This window comes from Symphalangus syndactylus, chromosome 1 (genome assembly GCF_028878055.3).
Source record: "Symphalangus syndactylus isolate Jambi chromosome 1, NHGRI_mSymSyn1-v2.1_pri, whole genome shotgun sequence".
Classification (NCBI taxonomy): Eukaryota; Metazoa; Chordata; class Mammalia; order Primates; family Hylobatidae; genus Symphalangus; species Symphalangus syndactylus.
The window spans coordinates 7,908,433-7,929,613 of record NC_072423.2 but is presented as its reverse complement, the minus strand read 5'-3'; the positions used below and the strand labels follow the sequence as shown (position 1 = coordinate 7,929,613).

The following is a 21,181-nucleotide window of genomic DNA, read 5'->3' as shown; positions in this document are numbered from 1 at the left end:
GATGTTCCCCTTCCTGTGTCCATGAATTCTCATTGTTCAGTTCCCACCTATGAGTGAGAACATGCGGTGTTTGGTTTTTTGTCTTTGCGATAGTTTACTGAGAATGATGTTTTCCAGTTTCATCCATGTCCCTACAAAGGACATGAACTCATCCTTTTTTATGGCTGCATAGTATTCCATGGTGTATATGTGCCACATTTTCTTAATCCAGTCTATTGTTGTTGGACATTTGGGTTGGTTCCAAGTCTTTGCTATTGTGAATAGTGCCACAACAAACATATGTGTGCATGTGTCTTTATAGCAGCATGATTTATAGTCCTTTGGGTATATGCCCAGTAATGGGATGGCTGGGTCAAATGGTATTTCTAGTTCTAGATCCCTGAGGAATCGCCACACTGACTTCCACAATGGTTGAACTAGTTTACAGTCCCACCAACAGTGTAAAAGTGTTCCTATTTCTCCACATCCTCTCCAGCACCTGTTGTTTCCTGACTTTTTAATGATGGCCATTCTAACTGGTATGAGATGGTATCTCATTGTGGTTTTGATTTGCATTTCTCTGATGGCCAGTGATGATGAGCATTTTTTCATGTGTTTTGTGGCTGCATAAATGTCTTCTTTTGAGAAGTGTCTGTTCATGTCCTTTGCCCACTTTTTGATGGGGTTGTTTGTTTTTTTCTTGTAAATTTGTTTGAGTTCATTGTAGATTCTGGATATTAGCCCTTTGTCAGATGAGTAGGTTGCAAAAATTTTCTCCCATTGTGTAGGTTGCCTGTTCACTCTGATGGTAGTTTCTTTTGCTGTGCAGAAGCTCTTTAGTTTAATTAGATCCCATTTGTCAATTTTGGCTTTTGTTGCCATTACTTTTGGTGTTTTAGACATGAAGTTCTTGCCCACGCCTGTGTCCTGAATGGTATTGCCTAGGCTTTCTTCTAGGGTTTTTATGGTTTTAGGTCTAACATGTAAGTCTTTAATCCATCTTGAGTTAATTTTGGTATAAGGTGTAAGGAAGGGATCCAGTTTCAGCTTTCTACATATGGCTAGACAGTTTTCCCAGCACCATTTATTAAGTAGGGAATCCTTTCCCCATTTCTTGTTTTTGTCAGGTTTGTCAAAGATCAGATAGTTGTAGATATGTGGCATTATTTCTGAGGGCTCTGTTCTGTTCCATTGATCTATGTCTCTGTTTTGGTACCAGTACCATGCTGTTTTGGTTAATGTAGCCTTGTAGTATAGTTTGAAGTCAGGTAGCGTGATGCCTCCAGCTTTGTTCTTTTGGCTTAGGATTGACTTAGAGACACAAAATCCCGCATTAAACTTGATAAGATTGTGACTTTTACTAAAATAAGACATAGCCGTTGAATAACTTAATGAAAAAGACCAAAAGTCTTGTTTTGTGTGTTATATTACAATATATTTATGTGGTGGTTTGAATTTTATTCACATTTTGTATAAATACTCATTTTCTAGTTGACTGTTTTAAAAGAAGTGATCTCATACAGAGAAGAAAAAAATGACATTTTAAGGGAAAAATATTAATGTTTTAGTCTGTTACTTCACAGATAATGTAATTTTTTGCCTAAATTATAATGAAACTTGTATGTTGTGAGGATGTTCTGTGATGCTGTCGATAGTGGTTGGAGTTGTGTATAAAAGATTATCTGGAGACACTAAAGCAAGTAACATTTTGATTGGTAAAGTAAGGTGTTTAAAAGAGGGGTGAGAAAAGAAGTGACTGCCGTTTCTCCTAACACATTTACTTTCAACAGAGGTCTTCTTCGTGATTATTTTTAGTGACAATATTCTATTCCATGGTATATTTCACCAATTATTTATTCATGGTTACTATGCTTTTTGCCATATTTCCTTTGGTCTTTTTCAACATCACAGCACAGTGATGGTTATCTTTGTAGAGAAATCTTGAACACATTTTAAATTTCCATGGGATAATGAGAAACCGTGGTTAAAGTTTATTTACATTATAGAAATAAAAAGCTTTCAATGCATCTTCACGAATTGTTCTCCACTCTTACCAGCGATTAAGAGTGCCTGTTTATCCAAGACTGTTGGCCATATTGAATGTTAAGAATTCTTTTTTACATTTGATAAGCAAGACATGGTCTCTTCTTGTTTGAATTTGCATATTTTAAAAGTCCTTTGTGATGGCATAAGAATGATGCAGTGGACTTTGGGGATGCAAGGGGAAATGTTGGGAAGGGGGTGAGGGATAAAAGACTACAAATTGGGTTCATTGTATACTGCTCGGGAGATGGATGCAGCACAATCTCAGAAATCACCACTAAAGAGCTTATGTAACCAAATACCACCTGTTCCCCAAAAACTTATGGAAATAAAAAATTATAAAAAAATAAAAGTCCTTTGTGAAAACAAAAATTATTCCAGGTTTAAAACCTTCCAGTTGCCTTCCATTACACTTAGAATTAAACCCCTTCCTGAGGCTTGGCCTGCACTGTGTCCCTTGTTCCTGCCCATCTCTTCAGCTGCTTCTGGTGTCCTGCTCCCCTTGGCCCGCTGTGCATGTGCCCAGCTGGCTTTGTGTTGTGGCTCTCTCTCTGTGCTAGTTGGCCAGTCTTTCTAGGCATTCAGAGATTAGCTGCTTTTCCTCCAGATGTCACTACTTGGGGCCTAGCATCTTGGGTGATCTAAGGAAGGCCTCTCCCTCACTTCCAGTCTTATGAAAAAAATTATTTTTAATTATTTGTTATTATTGATACATAATGGTTATACACATTTATGGGATACATATGATGTTTTGATACATGCATACAATGTGTAATGATCGAATTGGGTAATTGGGATATCCGTCACCTCCAGCATTTATCATTTGTTTGCATTAGGAACTTTCCAATTTTATTCTTTTAGTTATTTGAAATACACAATAAATTACTCTTAATTATAGTTGCCTTGTTGTGCTACTGAACACTGGATCTTACTCCTTGTATCTAACTGTATTTTTATACCCATTACCCATCCCTTCTTTGTCCCCTACTCTCCACTACCCTTCCCAGCCTCTGATAAGCATCATTCTACTTTCTATCTCCATGAGTCCAACTCTTTTTTAAGCTCCCACATGTGAGTGAGAACATGTGATATTTATCTTTCTGTACTTGGCTTATTTTACTTAAAATAATGTCCTCTTGTTCCATCGATGTTGATGTCAATGACTGGATCTCATTCTTTTTTACTGTTGAATAGTACTCCATTGTGTATATGTACCACATTTTCTTTATCCATTCATCTGTTGATGGACACTTAGCTTGCTTCCAAATTTTAACTGTTGTAAACAGTGTTGCAACAAACATAGGAATTCAGATACCTCTTTGATAACACCGATTTCCTTATTTTTGGTATATACCCAGCAGTGGGATTGTTGGATCATATAGTAGCTCAATTTTTAGTTTTTTAGGAACTTCCAAACTGTTCTCCATAGTGATTGTACTAATTTACATTCCCACCAACAGTGTACAAGGGTTCCCTTTTCTCTACATCCTTGCCAGCATTTGTTACTGGTTGTCCTTTGGATATAAGCCGTTATAACTTTGGCGAAATGATCTCTCTTTGTAGTTTTGATCTGCATTTCTCTGATGATCAGTGATGTTGAACACCTTTTCATATGCCTGTTTGTGATTTGTATGTCTTCTTTTGAGAAATGTCTGTTCGGATCTTTTGCCCATTTTTGATTAGATTATTAGAATTTTCCATATAGAGTTGTTTGAGCTCCTTATAAATTCTGATTATTAATCCCCTGTCAAAGGGGTAGTTGGCAGATATTTTCCCCCATTCTGTGGGTTGGCTCTTCACTTTGTTGATTGTATCCTTTGTTCTGCAGAAACTTTTTAACTTGATGCTATCTCGTTTGTCCATGTTTGCTTTAGTTGCCTGTGATTGAGGGGTATTGCCAATGAAGTCTTTGCCCAGACCATTGTCCTGGAGATTTCCCCCAATATTTTCTTGCAATAGTTTCATAGTTTGAGGTCTTAGATTTAAGCCTTTAATCTGTTTTAATTTGATTTTTGTAGATAGTGAGAGACAGGGATCTATTTTCATTCTTTTGTGTATGGATATCCAGTTTTCCCAGCACCATTTATTGAAAAGACTGTCTTTTCCCCAGTATATATTCTTGGCACCTTTGTCAAAAACAAGTTCACCGTAGATGTGTGGATTTGTTTCTGGGTTCTCTATTCTGGTCCATTGGTCTATGTGTCTGTTTTTATGCCAGTAACTTGCTGTTTTGGTTACTATAGCTCTGCAGTATAATTTGAAGTTAGGTAATGTGATTCCTCCAGTTTTGTTCTTTTTGCTTAGGATAGCTGTAACTATTCTGGTTTTTTTGTAGTTTCATATAAATTTTCAGATTGTTTTTTCTATTTCTGTGAAGAATGTCATTGGTATTTTGAAAGGGATTGCATTGAGTCTGTAGATTGCTTTGGGTAGTATGGACATTTTAACAATACTGATTTTTCCAATCTATGTACATGGAATATTTTTTCATTTTTTGGTGTCCTCTTCAGTTGCCTTCATCAGTGTTTTATAGTTTTCATCATAGAGATCTTTCACTTTGGTGAAGTTAATTCCTAGGTATTTAATTTTATGTGTGGCTATTGTAAATGTGATTAGTTTTAAAATTTCTTTTTCACAGTGTTTACTGTTGGCATATAGAAATACTACTGATTTTTGTATGTTGATTTTGTATCCTGCAACTACTGAATTGATCAGTTCTAATAGTTTTCTTGTGGAATCTTTAGGTTTTTGCAAATATAAGTTGGTATCATCAGCAAACAAAGATAATTTGATTATTTCCTTTCCAATTTGGATTCCCCCTATATGTTTCTCTTGTCCGATAGCTCTAGCTAGGACTTCCAGTACTATGTCGAGTAACAGTGGTGACAGTGGGCTGAGAGTTTTGAAGTCTTCAGTTGCTATTGTGGATTTGTCTATTTTTTCTTCCACTTATATCAGTTTTGCTTTATGTGTTTTGAAGCTCTGGTGGTAGGGGCATACATATTTAGGACTTTTAGATCTTAGTGGTGATTTGATCCTTTTATTATTGCGTTATGTCCATCTATGGTAGGCAGTTCTTTTTTTGATGTCTTTGTCTTATATTAATATAGCTACTTGGCTTTCTTTTGACTAGTGTTCTCATTATATACAGTCATGTGTTGTTGAAGGATGGGGATGTGATATTCTGAGAAATGTTAAATACCATTAATACTTAAAATATTTCCTCTAGATACTGAGTTTTGTACTCCAGAAATGTGTTTGGCAGTTTCATTGTTGTGCAACCATCCTAGAATGTGCTCACACAGACCAAGATGATAGCGCCTGCTACACACCTAGCCTATATGGTATAGCCTATTGCTCCTAGGCTACAAACCTGTGCAGCATGTTACTGTACTGAATACGACAGGCAGATGTGACACAATTGTGTATCTGTGTATCTAAGCATACTGAACATAGTAAAATACAGTATAAAACATAAAAAATCATACACCTTTACAGGACACTTAGTGTGTAAATTAATCTTTAGCTTATTGTAACTTTTTTACTTTATAATTTTTTAATTTTTAAAAACTTATTGACTTTTTTGTAATAACGCTTAGTTTAAAACATGAAGATATAATATTGTTGCACAGAAATATTTTCTTTTTTTATATTCTAATTCTATATGCTTTTTTTCTTTTTTTAATTATTTTTACTTAAACTTTTTTTTTTTGGTTAAAAACTGAGACAAAAACACACATATTAGTCTAGGCCTATGCAGGGTCAGGATCATCAATATCACTGTCTTCCACCTCCACATTATGTCACACTGGAAGGCAGTAACACACGGAGCTGTCATCTCCTGTGATAACAATGTCTTCTGCTGGGATACCTCCTGAAGGACCTGCCTGAGGCTGTTTTACAGTTAGCTTTTAAAAAAATAAATAGAAAAGGTCTGATCTAAAATAATAATAGTACAGTATAGTAAATACATAAACCAATAGCATAGTCATTAGTTAATGGTTGTCAGGTATTAGGTACTGTACATAAGTGTATATGCTTGACTTTTATATGAATGACTGGTAGCACAATAGGTTTGGTTTACACCAGCATCACCACAAAGATGTGAGTAATGCATTGTACTATGAACGTTATTATGGCTGTGATGTCATTATGTGTTAGGAATTTTTCAGCTTCCTTATTATGGGACCACTGTTTTATATGCAATCTGTTGTTGACAGGTATGTCATTTTGCAGCGATTAACTGCCTATTTTTCCATTTTTTTTACTTTTAATCTTTTAATATTAAATACCATTGTATTTAAATTACTTCTTTAGATAGATAGTGATTTTTGCACTTCAGGGGATGTTTGGCAATGTCTGGAAACATTTTTGATTGCCACAACAAGGGGCGAGTGTGGTCCTGCTAATAGCATCTAGTGCCTGGGGGCTGGGGACACTGTAGAATAAATATGTGCATAGGACAGTTCACCCCAACGGAATTCTGTGGCCCAAAATGTTAATGTGTCTCTGCTGGGAAATCCCACGCTAGGGCTTATGACATATATGGCTAACTTTTCACTGTCCACTTAAGGTTAGTATTTTACCACCTCATGTAAACTATAGAGTCACCTACTCTTCCCTGTTAGACTTCGTATATGTATTCACATCTGTTTATGTTGAAAATTTAACCTGACAGTTTAATACGTTTTATTTTTAATAGTCATACGTATTTTAAAGAACTTTTTGTTGCTCTTCCTTCATTCTAGAAGTTCCATGTTTCCTTCTGGTATCATTTTCTCCATCGTGAGTCTTTGTTTAGCATTCTTGGCAGATCTGTTGACAGATTCTCTTAGTTTTCTTTCATCTGAGAATATCTTTGTTTTGTCTTCATTCCTGAAGTAAATTGTTGCTGGATATAGATTTCTGGTTTCACAGTTTTTTTCTTTTAGCACTTGAAACGTCAGGTTCCACTGTGCTTTGGCCTCCATTTTTCTCCATGAGAAATCTACAGGCATTTGAATCGATGTTCCTCTATATGTAATGAGTTGTGTTTCTCTGGCTGCTTTCAAGATTTTTTCCTTCATCTTTGCTTCTAATAGTTTGATTATGATGTATCTTTATGTAGGTATCTTTGACTTCATCCTGTTTTAAGTTTGCTTTTTTAATTAGTAAATTTCTTTCAACAAATTTGGGAAGTTTTTGTCCATTTTTTTCTTCACATATTTTTCTGCCTCAATCTTTTCTGGTATTCTAATGACATGCATGTTAGACCTTTTCATATATAAAGAAATATAGAGAAATAGTGTGTATACATGGGTGTGTGTGCACACACCCCCTCCCCCATCTGCTTAGAATTTCTGTCTACCCTAGGATACTTGTATTTTTTAAAAAAGAAAAAAGGAACTTCTGTTTTTCTATTCACTTCAAGACTGTTCAACTTTATCTCATAGAGCATGGATATAATGGCTGTTTTAAAATTCCAGTAGATTTTTCTTACTGCAATTAGCATTTGTTGGTTGTTCTTTCTCTTGACTGTTGGCCATATTTCCCTGTTACTTTGTATGTTGCGTAAGTTTGGCTTGTATCCTGGACATTTTGAATATCGTGTTGTGGGACTCATAATCCTTTGAAGAATGTTTTGTTTTAGCAGTGCATTGACCTGGGTGGGTTTAGACCCCCAGTTCTGTTTCACTACCAGTGGGTGGTGGTTGCGATGTCAGTTCAGTTGCAAAGCCTTGGCTGTGCCATCTGCTCCCCGCAAGTGCTTGTCAGGGCCTGTTGTGTAGGACCTGAGTAGTTCCCAGAGCCTGTCCTGTGCTTATTTGGGTTTGGGCACATTTTTGCAGCTCGGGGGTGAGCCTGGGACTTCTGTTGATTCATAAACAGAATTAGGGCATCCCTTGTCCAGCTTTCTCCACTGTCTGGTTTATCCCATGTCTCCAATTTCCAGGGTTGTTTTTTCTCAGCTTTATGCTTTCTGAAAGTCAGAGTTTTCTCTCAGAGTTTTTGCCCTTCGTGTTGTTGTGAAGGTCCACCTGACTGGGACAGTTCTCAGGGAAAAGTTGTGTGAAAAGAGAGAACTACCAGGGACGTCCACATCCTGTTTGGACTCCAGAGCCCATCTTCCTGTTTCCCTTGCTCTCATAGAAGGGGGGACGTCCACATCCTGTTTGGACTTCAGAGCCCATCTTCCTGTTTCCCTTGCTCTCATAGAAGGTGACTACAGTGTAGCCCTGACAGGGCTAGGAGAAACAAAAAGGAAAAAAGAAAAAAACATTCTGCTTTGCAAGAGCCCCCTTTGCTGGGGCTGTGGCTGGAAAGGGTGGGTTTCTTCTGGAGTTTACAGTCTGTATATTGTATGCAGTGCAGATAGAGTCCTCACTTTGACAAGAACTCTGCATTGGACTTCAAGAGCCTATTTTAGATGCCTGGAGCTAAGCTGCCCTTGTGTTGAAACTGTGCGTGTCAGCCTATCAACTGGAGGTCTGAAAGGAGGAAGAATTACCAGGAATGAAAATATGTCAGGTCGTGATCAGAAATATGATTCCATCGTACACGACATGTACACTCGGCCACTGCATACACATACCTTCACATCATCCGTGCCTTTTGGCCTCTGGATACTTACAACGTGCTGTTTCTCTATGAGTTTTCTAGGCAGTGAGGACTGCATGACTAGTTTCCTGAGATTCACTGTATTCTCTTGAAAAAAGAAAAGTCTTCCACAATACTGACCTATCTCTAAATTGCCCTTTAGTAGAATGTGCTGTGATTGCCTTCTTATGTGTTTGTCTCCTATTTTTTGTTTCTGAAGAACTCTTAATTTCCACTTATTGCTCCTTTCCTTCCCCTCACCAACAAGCCTTTCAAGAGGTGCATCCTTCTTCCCATGTGGACTTCTGCCCCGACATTGATGCCTTACTAAGCAAGCTTGCTGTCTTGGCTCTATGCACCCTCCTGTAGGTCCCCCAGTAACCAGTGCTGTGATCACAGACCTGTTGCCTTCAGGGTAGACTCCTTCTGGGTGTAATTTTTATCCACGGTCTGCCGTTGCTAGGGCCCTCGGTCCTGTTTTCCCCCTAAGCTGCCTGGCTGTGATCCAGACTGGACTCTGGATCTGGCTTTGTTGTTTTGGAATACTTACTTTTCTCCTTATGTGTCAGTTAAGGATGGTACTATCTCTGTCCCTTATTTATGTTTTAATAGTGGGTTTTGGTTAGTTTTAGCTGTCTACTATACGGAATTTAGAGAATGTTAAAAAAGATTGCAATATAAGTGACTGCCTTTATCCCAGAGGAACTCACGAGTCTGCTTTCTTAGTTTTTACCTTGAGACAATGCCTCCACAAATACTTGATGCAAAATTCAGTAAGACAGCACTTGTTGAATCACCATTATAATTTCTGACAAATTGTTCTCAAAAAGGTTTTTATTTTTTAAAGATAAATTATATTTGTGATTGAGGAAGGATAAAAGGAACAGTTTTGATGATGATAGGCTGCCTGTTTCTTGGAATCAAGAGGATTGTTGAGCTTTAAAAGGTCTGCTGGTTGTTGAGATTTTTTCATTGAATAGCACGTTTTAGTGAAGAGAATAACAGAATAAATGGGACATATCATCATTCCCCAAAGATATAAACTCTGTCAGCAAACCAAGGGATGATGTTGATACCTTTCAGATACAGACAGCTACATATTGTCGAAAGTCACTAGAGTGTTTAGATGTTGCTTGGAGTGAACATTCTTTGTTATAGTCATGTTTCAGAAGATTGATTTTTTCTGACTGGGTTAAGTGCAGTGAGGAGCTGTTGAGCAGCATTGGTTGTGCTGTCAGGCTGGCCATCCGCACCACAGATGCCTCCAGGATTATGCTTACAGCATGGTTAACAGAGACTTCTTCAGCTAGGACAGGCCTCGTTGGGCAGCTTTTTTACCTTAGCTAACTTATTCCTTTGCAAAAGAAAGCAGCCTCTGCAGTCTTATTTACAATGCATTCCCTCAGCTGAAGACAGCCTAATTTGAGGAAATATTGTCCCTAAATGAAACACACTGTGAAGAAGACTGCTTGGCCTATCTCAGCACTCCGTTTTTACCCTAACTAGGTACCAGCTGGAGGATGAGTCTGCGCATTTGGATGAAATGCCACTAATGATGTCTGAAGAAGGCTTTGAGAATGAGGAAAGTGATTACCACACCTTACCACGAGCCAGGATAATGCAAAGGAAAAGAGGACTGGAGTGGTTTGTCTGTGATGGCTGGAAGTTCCTCTGTACCAGGTTTGTTATCCATTGCTACCTAATTTCCCTATACACTAAGGTTACTTATAAGCTTAGCTTCTAGTGTACTTATTAGCTATATTAATATAAAAACTGGAGATATTCCTTAAATGATATCATGGAGATTATTAGTACATTAATCAAAGCCAAACAATGATAATAGGAAAGGAAAGGAGAGCCAAATTAATTATCTTACGAGAAGTTTTAATGGTTAAAAGCTGGAGGCCGAGTGTGGTGGCTCATGCCTGTAATCCCAGCACTTCGGGAGGCTAAGGTGGGCAGATCTCTTTGAGCTCAGGAGTTCAAGACCAGCCTGTACAACATGACGAAACCCCATTTCTACTAAAAACACACAAATTAGCCGGGCGAGATGATGATCGCCTGTAATCCCAGCTACTAGGGAGGCTGAGGCTGGAGAATCACTTGAACCTGGGAGGTGGAGGTTACGGTGAGCCGAGATCGAGCCACTGCACTCCATCCTGGGCAATGGAGTGAGACTCTGTCTCAAAAAAAAAAAAAAAAAAAAAAAAAGCTGGAGAAAATTAGTGACTTTATAGTTAATGCATGATAGAATTAATCCTGGTTGCTCTATCAACATTTATAAATGATGTTTCTTTTTCTTCCCAAAAGATAGATATGGTCCTATATTCCTCCTGTATATCTTTTACTCAGATTCACCTATATTTTTCCCCACATTTTGCCACATTTATTCTATTATTCTTTTTATATCTTATTATTTTTCTGAGACATTTCAGACTAGGTTGATTACTTCATTCCGCTTCTTAATTCTTCAGTGTGTATTTTCTAAGAAATAGGTATTTTCTTATATAACCTTAGTACAGTTATCAAATTCAGGAAATTTAACACTGATACAATGCTTTGTATCTACTTTAAGTTTATATTTCAGTGTTGTCTGTCATCCCAGTAATGTCCTTTGTAACCTTGTTTTCTCCAGTACTGGGTATGGTCACATGTCACATTTAGATGGCATGCTTTTTTAGCGTCTTTTAATCTGGAGTAGTAGTTTAGTGTTTATCTTTCATTCCATTGACATTTTTGAAGAATGAAGATCAGTTATTATACAGAACGTTTCACATTCCGTTTCGTTTGTGTTTCCTCGCAGTTAAACTCAGCTTAAGCACCCTCTGTGGAATACTGTGTAAGTGATGCTGTGGCCTTCTCAGGGTGTTTGATTCCTGTTTGATTTCTGGTCTTCCCTTTATTTTCTCTCTTATTTTGTTTGACTTTAACTTGCTTTTCTTTTTCTAGCTTCATAAGATAAATGCTCAGGTCTCCAATATTCTTCCTTTTTCCTTTCTAAAAATAGGTGCATTTAAGTTTTGACAGGTATTATCATTAAGTTCAAAATCTTTTTTTCTTTTCTTTTCTTTTCTTTTTTCTTTTCTTTTCTCGAGGCGGAGTCTTGCTGTGTTGCCAGGCTGGAGTGCAGTGGGGTGATGTCAGCTCACCTCAACTTCTGCCTTCTGGGTTCAAGCGATTCTCCTTCCTCAGCCTCCTGAGTAGCTGGGACTACAGATGTGCACCAGCATCCCCAGCTAATTTTTGTATTTTTAGTAGAGATGGGGTTTTGCCAAGTTGGCAGGCTGGTCTCAAACTCCTGACCTCAAGTGATCTGCCTGCCTTGGCCTCCCTTAGTGTTGGGATTATAGGCGTGAGCCACCGTCCTCGGGCCCAAATATTTTCTAATTTTCATTGTCATTTCTACTCTAAATCCGTATTTGATTTAGAACTATGTTGCTTAATTTCCAAAGTTAGAGATTTTTTCTAGTTAACTTTTTATAATTATTATATTTTAAATAGAGACCAGGTCTTGCTGTGTTGCCCAGGCTGGTCTTGAACTCCTGAGCTCAAGTGATCCATCTCAGCCTCCCCAAAGTGCTAGGATTACAGGCATGAGTCACCATGCCCAACCTGTGTTTTGCAGTTATCTTTTTGTAATTGATTTGTATCTGAATTTCATGAGGCCATTGAATATACTTATAATTTTTAAAAAATGGGCCAGGTGCAGTGGCTCACGCCTGTAATCCCAGCAGTTTGGGAGGCTGAGGCAGGCGCATGACGAGGTCAAGAGATTGAGACCATCCTGGCCAACATGGTGAAACCCTGTCTCTACTAAAAGTACAAAAATTAGCTGGGCGTGGTGGTGTGCACCTGTAGTCTCAGCTACTCGGGAGGCTGAGGCACAGGAGAATCACTTGAACCCAGGAGGCGGAGGTTGCAGTGAGCCGAGATCATGCCACTGCACTCCAGCCTGGCAACAGAGCAAGACTCTGTCTCAAAAAAATAAAATAAAAATTTCAGTCTTTGTAATGTGCTGAGACTCACTTTATGGTTCATCATATAGAAAACTTGTAGCAAATTCTCTTTGTGTATTTGAAAATAATTTGTATTTTTCAGTTGTTAAGTGCACTGCTCTGTATGTCAATAAAGTCATAGTTGTTGGTTGTCTAGTTCAAATCTGTGTTGCTGTTCATGGTTTGCTTGTTTGTTAGTTACTGAGAGACTTCATGAGTTTCTAAACATCATTGTGGATGTGTCTATTTCTTTTGGTTAATTTTAGAGTGTGTTATTAGATGATGGACATTTAGGATAATTAACCTTTTCAATTGACCTTTTATTGTCTTTAATTGCTCCTTATTTATCTTTAGAAATACTTTGTGAAGACTTGTCTAATTTCAGTAAAACTATACCAGCTTTCTTTGATTAATGTTTGCATGGTATATATTGTCATTCTTTTACTTTTAAAAAAAATTTTTTGAAATTTTGAATTTGGAAATAGAGAGTTACAGGAATTGTAAAAATAGTATAGAGGTGTCCTGTATTAGTTCATTTTCACACTGCTAATAAAGACATACCCGAGACTGGGCAATTTACAAAAGAGAGGTTCAGTTAGACTCACAGTTCCACATGGCTGGGGAGCTCTCACAATTATGGCAGAAGGCAAGGAGGAACAAGTCACATCTTATGTGGATGGCAGCAGGCAAAGAGAGCTTGTGCAGAAAAACTCCTGTTTTTAAAATCATCAGATCTTGTGAGACTCATTCACTATCAGGAGAACAGCCCAGGAAAGACCCACCCCCATAACTCAATCACCTCCCACCGGGTTCCTCCCACAACACATGGGAATTGTGGGAGTTAAATGCGTAAGTAAGATGAGATTTGGGTGGGGACACAGCCAAACCATATCAGGTTTCTTGTATTTTTCACCCAGTTTACCCCAGTGGTTACATCTTATATAACTATAATATGAAACCAGGACACTTACCTTGGCACAGTGTGTGCACGTGGTTCTCTGTGATTTCATCAGGTGTTGATCTTTGTAATCACCACTGCAGCCAAGATGCAGAACCATTCCAACCCCACAGGGAGCTTCCCGTGCCACAGCCACTCCCGTCCCTCTGACCCCTGGCCTTGGAAACCACTCATCACTTCTCCATCTCGTTTTAATATCAAGAATGTTACATAACTGAAATTACTCGGTATGTGATATTTAAAAAGTTTTCTATTTTTTTTTCCATATTGTAGTGATATCTGTATTATGTGATGTTTTTTTTTTTGAGGTTGGCCTATTTCATTCAACATAATGCTGTGAGAGCCATCCAAGCTGTTGTGTAGGTTGTGTCAAGTTTTTGGATATTAGAAATAAGGCTGCCGTGAACAATTGTGTACATTTGTGTGTGTGTGGATGTGTGTGGACTTAAATTTTCATTTCTCTGGAATAAATGTCCAGAAACTTCATTGCTGGGTTGTACGGTAAGTGTGTATATTTAGCTTTTTAAGAAACTGCCAAACTATTTCCCAGAGTGTCTGTACCATTTTACATTTGCACTAACAGTGTTTGAGAGATCCAGTTTATTTTCGTCCGTGCCAACATTGGGTATTGTCACTGTTTTTGATTGTAGCTGTTCTAGTAGATGTGGAGTGATGGTTCATTGTGTTTTTCATTTCCATTTTCTTAATTCTAGTGAGGTTGGACATCTTTTTGCCATTTGTGTCCTCTCGTGAGTAAATGTTTTTCCATCTTTAATTTCTACTTGTGTTGTTTATTATTTTTTTCTTGTTGAATTTGGAGAGTTCTTTGCATATTCTAACTATAGGTCCTCTGTCAGATATGTAGTTGGACATATTTTCTTTCTTTGTTTTTTTTTTGAGACGGAGTCTCGCTCTGTCACCCAGGCTGGAGTGCAGTGGCTCGATCTTGGCTCACTGCAACTTCTGTCTCCTGGGTCCAAGCCGTTCTCCTGCCTCAGCCTCTCGAGTAGCTGGGACTACTGGTGCCCACCACCGTGGCTGGCTAAGTTTTTTGTGTGTGTGTATTTTAGTAGAGACAAGGTTTCACCATGTTGCCAGTGTGTCTCTTGTCTTTCCATCTGTTGAGATTCAGAGAGACTTCACTGGATCCAGTGTTCTTAATTTTGGTGAGGTCTGAATTATTGCTTGTGTTACTTTTGTGAATTGTGCTTTTGGTATCATATCTAAGAATTTCACAGAACTCTTTGTTGAAGATTTTCTTGTATGCATTTTATAGCTTTACATTTGAATATTTAAAAAAAAATTTTGGTAAGGTGAGAGGTTTAGGTTGAAGTTCATTTTTTAGCCAGTGTGTATCCAAGTGTTCTAATACCACTTGATTGTACATGAGCGGGGCTGTCTGTGGCCTTGGTTCTGTTCTCTTCTCCATCTCATCAGTGTGTCAGTTCCTGCCAGTACCACACAGTGTGCTGTACTGTGGCTTTATAGAAAGTCTTAACATGGGTAGGCTAATTCTTCTTACTTTATTCTTCTTTTTCAAAAATCTTTAAGTTATTCTAGTTCCTTTGCCTTCCCTTAGAAATTTTAGAATAATCTTGTTCATATCTACAAAATCCTTACTAGGATTTTGATAGGACTTGTGTTGAACCTATATATTATGTTAGTTTGGGGGGGGGGGAATTGACATGTTTTCTATGTTGAGTTTTCTAGATCATGAACATGGTACCTTTTGCTCCATTTTATTTGGAGATAATTTGATCTTTTTCACTAGCGTTTTGTAGTTTTCAGCATGCAAACATTAGATTTACTTCTAAGTATTAAACTTTTTTGGAGTGATTGTAAATGGTTTGGTATTTTAAATTTTGGATTCCATGTTTTCATTGCTAATGTGTAGAAATACAGTTGATTTTGTGTGTTAGATCCTTTATCCTATAACCTTGCTGAACTCAATGGTGCTAAGAGTGGTTTTGTAGATTCCTTGTAATCTATAAAGACAGTCATGCCATCTGCAGATAGCAGTGGTATTACTTCTTCCTTTATGGTCTGTGTGCCTTACCTTGTGGAGCTGGCTAGAACGTACAGCATTGTGCAGTGGCGAGAAGGGTCACCGTCACCTTGTTCTTTCCCAGGCGGGAGCTGACAGTATTGCAGCATTAAGCAGATATGGACTGTGGTTTTTTTTAAGATACTACTTAGCTAAACCAAATAACTGTTTGTAGTTTTTTTTTTTTTTTTAAAGAAATCTATCTTGTATTAAGAAACAAAACAAAGCATTGGCAGGAGAAATGGTCTAATACATAGTTTTGTCAGACCCAGAAGCAGGCTCTGGAGATTAAGTTGCAGAGTCCTTATTGTGGTGATAGTGGAAGCCACATGGAAGGATGGTGTTCTTGAAAAGGTTGGGAGACAAGTGGTATAGCTCTGTGAAGAATAAGGAGGTGACACCTTTGGAAAGAGGATGTATTGGAAAGGAAGAATAGTATCCATCCTTTTTGGCAGGAGGAAAACCAGGGGAGGAAGAATGAAATAGTGGTGGTGACTATGACTTTTATTCTCAATTGGGAACATCAGGTCAATTGAATAAGGATATGATTAGGATTCAGACAAGGGCTGAAAAAAATGGGAAAATTTGGTCACGCTTTGGTAGAGATCATCATTAATCAGCAAAGGAAAATCAATAATAATTTGTATTGAACTTGGCATAAATTTATGGTGATGTGTCCATCAGGGAAGAGCCTGGGTGATGACAGAGCTGGCTGAAAAAGTGTGGTGTGGGGAGTTGTGGTGAGGTAGGTAGGCCCCCACAACGTTGTGAATTGATGAATTTGTAGGGGCAGAGAGTTGACTGCTGCCAATTTGCTGGCTGTGGGAGTGGCTCAGAAGCAAGTGTTCTGAATTTGTGTGGGGAAAGGCTAAGTGCTTTTCTTCTGTGGTCCGTATGGTCCCTTCTTAAAGAAGGTGGGTGTTCTCACCGCTGTTGACAGCCAAGAACCGGAAGAGTCATGGCTTGAGACCTGCTTTCTCGTTTTTATTTGACAATCCCAACTTGGACACTTTGAAAAAATTGTTCTGGTATCTGTCTTTTAAAACTTTGAATCTTTTTCGTGTGAGTGAATACACCTTTCTTGTAAGCGGTTGTGAGACATATTGATAGTTCTCTGATCTGGGTTAATGTCTTTCTCATGAGATTTACATTTCACTTGTGATCAAAAATCACTTTGTCCTTAGGAAAGTGGAGCCAGTGATGGCATTTCCATAAGAAGGGAGGGGAGGGCCGGGCGCGGTGGCTCACGCTTGTAATCCCAGCACTGTGGGAGGCCGAGGCGGGCGGATCACGAGGTCAGGAGATCGAGACCACGGTGAAACCCCGTCTCTACTAAAAATACAAAAAATTAACCGGGCGTGGTGGCGGGCGCCTGTAGTCCCAGCTACTCGGACAGGCTGAGGCAGGAGAATGGCGTGAACCCAGGAGGTGGAGCTTGCAGTGAGCCGAGATCGCGCCACTGCACTCCAGCCTGGGTGACAGAGCAAGACTCCGTCTCAAAAACAAAAAAAGGGAGGGGAGGTATCAAATGCTGGGATTATTCCTAGTTCTAATGTCCTCAACTAATCGGCAGACGTTGAGGGTACAGAAGCATGGGCGAATGTGCTCATCTTTTAAGAAGACATTAGCATTGTGTTGCTTTTAAATTGGTGACTGTAGGTATCTATTGGATATAATAATTGTCTAATTTTTGGGGGGTGGAGAGAAAGGAGGCTAAAACTATGGGAATTATTTAATTATGACTAGTTAACATTTTAGAAGATAGGCTCTTCATATGTTAAAATGCTTTGTTTAATGTTATGATTTGATTATAGAGGCATTTTGTGAAAAGCTATTAATCCTAAAACATTTTAAGAAACAGTATAACTTGTACACTACTGGATTTAGTTTCAGCTGGACTTGATGATGTAAGGCAATTTAAATATAAGAGGAAAGTGTTTCTGAATAATCAATAATTTAGAAACTATTTCGCGTACATAGAAATGCTGTTGAGTAAAGCTCCCAGTTACTGTCTCCCAAGGACTTCTGTTTGCTTCTCCCTCTTGTTTTGCAATATTTGCCAGTATGCCTTCCTCACATTTTTGTCCTCAAAAACTCCCCATATTTCATTTTCCTTTTTAGCTCTACTATTCAGTGAGGCTTAAACATACTGTTTTCATTACAGTGTTTCTGTATCCTTGGGGCTCATGCCCTTTACTCCTAGCATGGAAGTTGCCTGACTCCCCCGCGTACTGGTTTCTGGCTGCATGATCCAGGGGCAGTTCTGGTGCACCTGCAGGCCTTTCACACCTCATGCCTATTGCGAGTGTATTCGTTCAGTTTTGTGTAGTAGCACATGATATGATAGTGGCGTCTTAACCACTACTTTATTCTGTCTGTACACAATAAAATTATTAGTAATAACATTTTTACGTGTTAACGGGTGTTAGTAGCACAGTGATATGAATAACGTAATTATATCATCAAAGTCTAGGCATCTTAGATTTACTGGTACAGAGTTATAGAGGAAAAAACCGAGTAAAATGTTGAATATTTACATTTTTAGCAGTGGTCATTTAATTTAGAGTTTCTAGAGTGAGTGATGTCAGTGAGGCATTAGTTCATGTAGTTGCTGACAGTGGTGTTGGCGTTACGGTTTGTGTTGTGGCTGCTGTTTACAGTGCTCATGTTATGCAGACAGTGGTCTTGCGTTTATAGTGTCGTTTGTCTGGAAGAACATGTTAATATCAGATAATGCTATAAAGCTTATATTTTCTAAATTTTATATGTATCTTTTCACATACTTAGATCTTAATATTTGATTTTTCATTTTGAATTTGTCTGACTTTTGTATACTAGAACATCACAGTAGATAATTATGTGTCTAAGAGCAAAAATTCATATCTGAGTCCATTCCTGAAGAATTTTGCCCTATTTGAAATGCTGAAGAGAAATGTATTCATATAAAGCCTGTCTTGCATCTGTGGCCCAGCTTCCAATGTGCTCTGTTGATGCCACTGCTGTCCAATAGAACTCACTGTAGTGATGGAATATTCTCCATCTGGGATGTCCATTATGGTAGCCAGTAGCCAGGGTGCCCACTGAGCTCTTGAGATGTGGCTAATGTGACTGAGGAACTGGATTGTAGGTTTTATTTAATTTTAATTAATTGAAATGAAAGTTGCCACATGGGGCCGATGGATGCTCATTTGGATGGTCCAGGCCTGGGTACTCTTTGTGCCCAAGCAATGGCTGTGAGGAGGGTGACCTTTTGAGTGGGATGTTGGGAGGCAGGAGAGTGAAGATTGAGGCCTCGGGGGCTTCCTCCGTGGGCGGCATTGTGCTGAGCCTTTGTAGTGTGTAAACTCCACTCTTGTCAGTGCTTTGCAGATGAGCGAACAAAGACTCAGACCAAGGAGCTTCCATAGGGCCACTTGCTGGTGATTGTCTCCAAAAACATGACTTTAAAGTCCATGTTTTTCCATTGTGTTTTGTTGCCTGCTCACAAGTGATTCATTTTTTTTCATCATCTCTTGAATGGCTGTGGTGCCATCCATGGGCTGAGGAAAGGTGGTGCATGAACTTGAGTAAGAGCTAGCCTCTGCCTGTTGTCAGCTCAGTGAATGGACATGATACTGATACGGCAGGAGGTTGAGATCCAGGCTCTGGTTTCAACTCTGCCATTAACTAGTGGTTTAGTCTTAGAGAAGTCACTTGCCTGTGGGACTTCCAATTTTCTCGTCTATGTAATGTGGGAGTTTGGCATCAGTATAGTATAGTTGCAGTTGTCTGAGATGGTAATTCTTAGGCAACATAACTAGGATTTTCCTGGCACTAGGAGTGTGTGCTGTCACCAGATAAGAGTGATGATTTATAGCTGCTGTTGGTGGGAGGAGTTGGGGAAGGAGTGCCCATGAGCCCCTGCCATGGGGGAAGGCAACTCAGAGTGGAGGGGAGCACAGAGCAGTTGCAGTCTGGATGGCACCACAGCGGGGGTGCTGGAGGGAAGGAGGCATGTGAGAGTGTTCGAGATGGACAGTACAAGCAACAGGTAAGGTAAGAGAAATAGTCATTGAAAGCTTACTCAATTTTATTTGAAGCCTTATTTAATTTTTTCATTCAAGCATAAACGGATAAAATATTATCAGCATTTTATTGAAATCTACTTGACCATTTCCTTTCCTACCCTACCAAAAATATTAATGGTGAACATACTTGTTTTGACAATCTTAAATCACTTTAATACCACCCTGAGTTATAACTGTTGTGGACTTGAAAGTATGCTTTCAGTTTGGAGGTGTTTGGGTTTATTGTTTCAAAAGTGCTGATGGGCTGATGGCAGTGCTAAGATGTTCCATTCTCACAAAGCTCAGTCTTTCTGTGCTGCGGTGGAAGTTCTAGAATAAGGGTGGGGAGAGCTGGCTTGCTTGGCTATCCCCATGGCAGAGCATCAGCCCCGTGAGAGAGCACCGCTTAAGGGAGCAGTGCTTGGCAGTCCTTCATGTGCTGGAACAGTCCCTGTTAGGGATGGGCAGCCTCCGAAGAACCAACCTCTGACCTTTCAGTGTGAAGATCTTCCCAGCACAGCTGAGAATTAAGTGGATGTTCATAGAGATAGTACCAACTTCAGTTGAGACACACACACATGCCCTCATAAGGAATGCTACTATGGGAAATTTATGAAGTTTACTTCATATATTCAAATTCATAAATTCAAATACTGAAACCTGCAAGTTTTCGGTATTTGTAAAGTGATTTCTAAAGCAGGAGAGCATTACGATTATAGTAAAGGTGTGGCACTCCGGCGTGGGAGACTGCAGTTCTGAGATGGAGCTCTGATGTGTCAGCCTCATTTTATAATCAGCCTTATGCTGTCATTTTCATGCAAAACTTTTTGTTGACTTTTAAGCTTCCTTTGTCACAAACATGAAGAATATTTGACTTATACAGCAGGCTTTCTGTTCTAGCCTTGAATACAATTAGAAGGTGAGATTTAACTTCCTTTACTAAGCCATTCTGAGTCTTTCTCTACATTTTGAAAATTTAAACCAAAATTTTAATAATGAAGTTTAAATTCATGATTATTTTGTGCTTAAAACAGATGAATTGATACCTTTTCATCATTTTCTGAGGTATTTTTAGAAACTCTATACTCTCTACCCCAAAATAATGGTTTGGATGACCAAGAAGGGGAAGAGTTGTGCTCCTGAAACCCAGACACTATTGGAACAGGGTAAATGTAAAATTAAAATAGTTACTGCATAGATGAAGAGAGCTATGTGGAAATATAGTCAAGCTTTTATTATCATTAGAATATCACAGGAAATATTTGTATCCTCTTTAAATATTGGATTGAGCTGTCTGTTTTTTTTTTTTTTTTTTTTTTTTTTTTAAGATGGAGACTCACTCTTTCTCCCAGGCTGAAGTGCAGTGGCATTGTCTTGGCTCACTGCAACCTCTGCCTCCCGGGTTCAAGCTATTCTCCTGCCTCAGCCTCCCAAGTAGCTGGGATTACAGGTGCCTGCCACCACAGCGGGCTAATTTTTGTATTTTTAGTAGAGACGGGGTTTTACCATGTTGGCCAGGCTGGTCTTGAACTCCTGACCT

The 21,181-nt window shown here is 38.8% G+C and overlaps 1 protein-coding gene across 5 annotated transcripts in view; it reads left to right on the top strand.

The window, feature by feature from the left end:
• The window catches only part of ATP9B (ATPase phospholipid transporting 9B (putative)), a 319,070-nt gene that overhangs the window by 38,809 nt on the left and 259,080 nt on the right, over window positions 1-21,181 (top strand). For all 5 annotated transcript variants that reach the window (XM_055295727.2, XM_055295708.2, XM_055295691.2 and 2 more), the window contains exon 2: window positions 10,105-10,278. In XM_055295727.2, coding sequence (XP_055151702.2) covers window positions 10,142-10,278 — 137 coding nt within the window. In that variant the 5' untranslated portion in view covers window positions 10,105-10,141. The remainder of the gene's footprint in view (window positions 1-10,104; window positions 10,279-21,181) is intronic.